The sequence below is a fragment of the Nicotiana tabacum genome, chromosome 6 (genome assembly GCF_000715075.1).
Source record: "Nicotiana tabacum cultivar K326 chromosome 6, ASM71507v2, whole genome shotgun sequence".
NCBI lineage: Eukaryota > Viridiplantae > Streptophyta > Magnoliopsida > Solanales > Solanaceae > Nicotiana > Nicotiana tabacum.
In genome coordinates this window covers 192748018-192750876 of record NC_134085.1, presented here as the reverse complement: position 1 = coordinate 192750876, position 2859 = coordinate 192748018, and the positions used below count along the sequence as shown (strand labels likewise).

General features: G+C 36.7%; 1 protein-coding gene across 1 annotated transcript; it reads left to right on the top strand.

The window, feature by feature from the left end:
* Positions 1-1137: 1137 nt before the first annotated feature.
* Positions 1138-2513, top strand: LOC107813222 (ethylene-responsive transcription factor TINY-like). Its single transcript, XM_016638458.2, has one exon. It carries the CDS (start codon positions 1446-1448, stop codon positions 2184-2186), a length of 741 nt encoding a protein of 246 aa, XP_016493944.1. The 5' UTR covers positions 1138-1445; the 3' UTR covers positions 2187-2513.
* Positions 2514-2859: the final 346 nt, after the last annotated feature.

The window sequence follows — 2859 nt, the reverse complement described above, 5'->3', positions numbered from 1 at the left end:
TTTGACTCCGGAAGTGTAAATCAACAATAATACGAAGCTCTACTCGAATGTGGGACCTACGTTCTTCACCTTTTATGTGACGGGAGACCCTATTCTTTTAAATGGTGGGGCAACGGGTATGGGAGTGGGGGACCAAGAAGAAGAATATGTAAAATATTGAGGAAGAAGAAGCAGAATCGTCGTCTTCAAGAAGACGACTCGATTTTTAAAAAATATGTATAGCGCCGGGTATTTGGGTGCTATACCTGTTAGTGTTAGCTTTTTATATATAACGCCCAAATATTGGACGCTATACATTAACGACACAATTAATGTTAATGTATAGCGCCCAATATTTGGGCGCTATATATATAAATATCATCTTTATTTTTTTACACATATTAAAGTGCTACTTGTCCAAAAGAATCACATTTTGATTGCGGACTCTAATGTTATTCCACCAACAGGAAAACTAAAGTAAACCCTTAACATTTGCTCGATGAACAACAACAATCTAGTGGTAGTGGGGCCATTTTCTCGTGGCTTTTGTACACAGAATTGAGGGTACCTTTTTGTACACTAGCTGACCCATTCCTCTTGTGAGTCCTCTTTATGTATTGGCATAGGAATTAATTTAAATATCTTCACTCACCTTTAATAATCATTATAAAATTATTCTAATAGATAGATTTTAGGTTGAAAACATTCAGGGTATTGCTTTGTAAAGTTTTTGGTATAACCATTTGGTAATTGGAATTTACTAGTAAGAGTAATTCAAATACGCATAACTATTGGTTCGTTCATTTGCCATTCGAAATTTACTAGTTTGTTTAATTCAAATTTATAGTAGACCCATTTAAGGGGATGCACTCCTTTGCAAAGAATTTCTCTTACTAGGAAAACTCAAATCTTTTGTTAATGATGAAAAAAATTCTTCTATGTCATATATGCTAAGGTAATTTTGTATAGTTTTGTTTTGTGTATATGCTACATTGGCAGGTCAATAGTTGATTTGTAGAAAAGGTGGAACTATAATTGCATTTGGTGGTCTGCGACTTATAAAACGCATTTAGGATACGCGACGTATAAATCGTACATATCACATCAGCAATGAAGTGAATTCGTCTCTTTTCGCTATAAAAAAGCCCGCTCCTATTTCCTTGTCACTCTCTCTTCCATAGTCCATAGTCCATACCCAACGGGCACTTCATAAACTTTGTCGTTTCTTTCATCTTTCATTTTCATTGCTCACCTGTTTCTGGAAAGTTTGAAACTTAACACACAGAGAGAGAGAGAGAGAGAGAGAGAGATTTTTTGTCTACCTCACTTGGTAGTAACATAATGAGCTCTGTTTTGGCATTCAATATATAGGGATACTTCCCCACCCAATAAAGCAATCTCTATTAAGAGCTTTATTGCATAAACGACTTGTTCAGTCATCACGGGATCACTGCCTCACTACATTAATGGCTGAAGTTGAAGTACCATGTCCAGAAACAGAGAGCTCTAGTTCTAATACCTCTTCTTCTTCCTCCTCATTGTCCTCTGAGTCCATGCACAACTCGGTTTTTGACTCGTCTAAGGAATTACCAGAAGATAAAAAACCACCGACGAAGAGAAAAAGAGAGACGATTAACAATGAGAACAGCGTACAAAATCAAGTTTACAGAGGAGTTAGGATGAGAAGTTGGGGAAAATGGGTATCTGAAATTCGTGAACCTAGAAAAAAATCACGTATTTGGCTCGGTACTTATCCTACAGCAGAAATGGCCGCTAGAGCACATGACGTGGCCGCGCTGAGTATTAAAGGAAATTCCGCCATTCTAAATTTCCCTAATCTCATCGACTCTCTGCCACGTCCAGTGTCGAATTTACCTAGAGATGTTCAAGCTGCTGCTGCTAAAGCAGCTGCAATGAATTTGAACCTAACTTCTCTCTCATCTTCATCCTCATCTTCTTCGTCAACTACAATAACATCAGCGGGCTCAGAGGAATTAGGAGAAATTATAGAGCTGCCTAATTTAGAGGAAAGCGAGGAGACGAAGACTGAGTTGAGGTTGAGTGACTCGGTTGAAGGGTGGTTGTACTCGCCGTGGTGGGCATCTACTGATAGTGATTTTTGTGGTTATTTTCTGGAGCAGTCTGCTTCTGCTACTGGTGAGAGTTTAATTCCGAGCAGCTTTGAGATTCTGAAATGGGGCTGCTAAAGCTGATGATTCTGTTCAGCTTTGTGGACTGAGAAAAGTGGGTTTGCTTTGGTTTTTGTCTTTTTCTTCTGCATTTTATGGATATCTGCGGATTAGTTAGTAACTGTTTAAGTAAATGTATGTATACAATATTAGTTTAGTTGTCCATAAATCATACATTTTGGATACTCTTTATTATACATTTGAATATATACTAGTACTTGATTAGGTTTACAGGATGTTCTGACCAAAAAAGTTTCCTTTTCCAAGAAAACATTGCAAGAGTAGTAATGTAGGCTTTGTGTTGTATGATACTTACGTAGTTTAATCCATCGTTCTTTCATTTGATATCTCGAGTATAATTCTACATATATATTATGCTAGTTTAAAAAAAAACCCAGTATAATTCATATATATTACGCTAGATTAAAAAATAAATAAATTAAAAAGGTCCAAAATTGCCTCTGAACTATGAGATGTAGAGCAATTTTATCCTTCCTAAATAGTTGGGGTCGAATATACCCTACCGTTATCAAATGGGCTCAAATATACTCTTAACTAACAGTCAACTATTTTAATTTTTTCGTCGAATCAGTATTTGTCCAAGCTTAAAATTAAACCAACCCCAAACATTAAAAATTCTTTCTCTTCCTCCTCATCTTCTCACACCATGACTCCTCTCTACCAGCGGCCA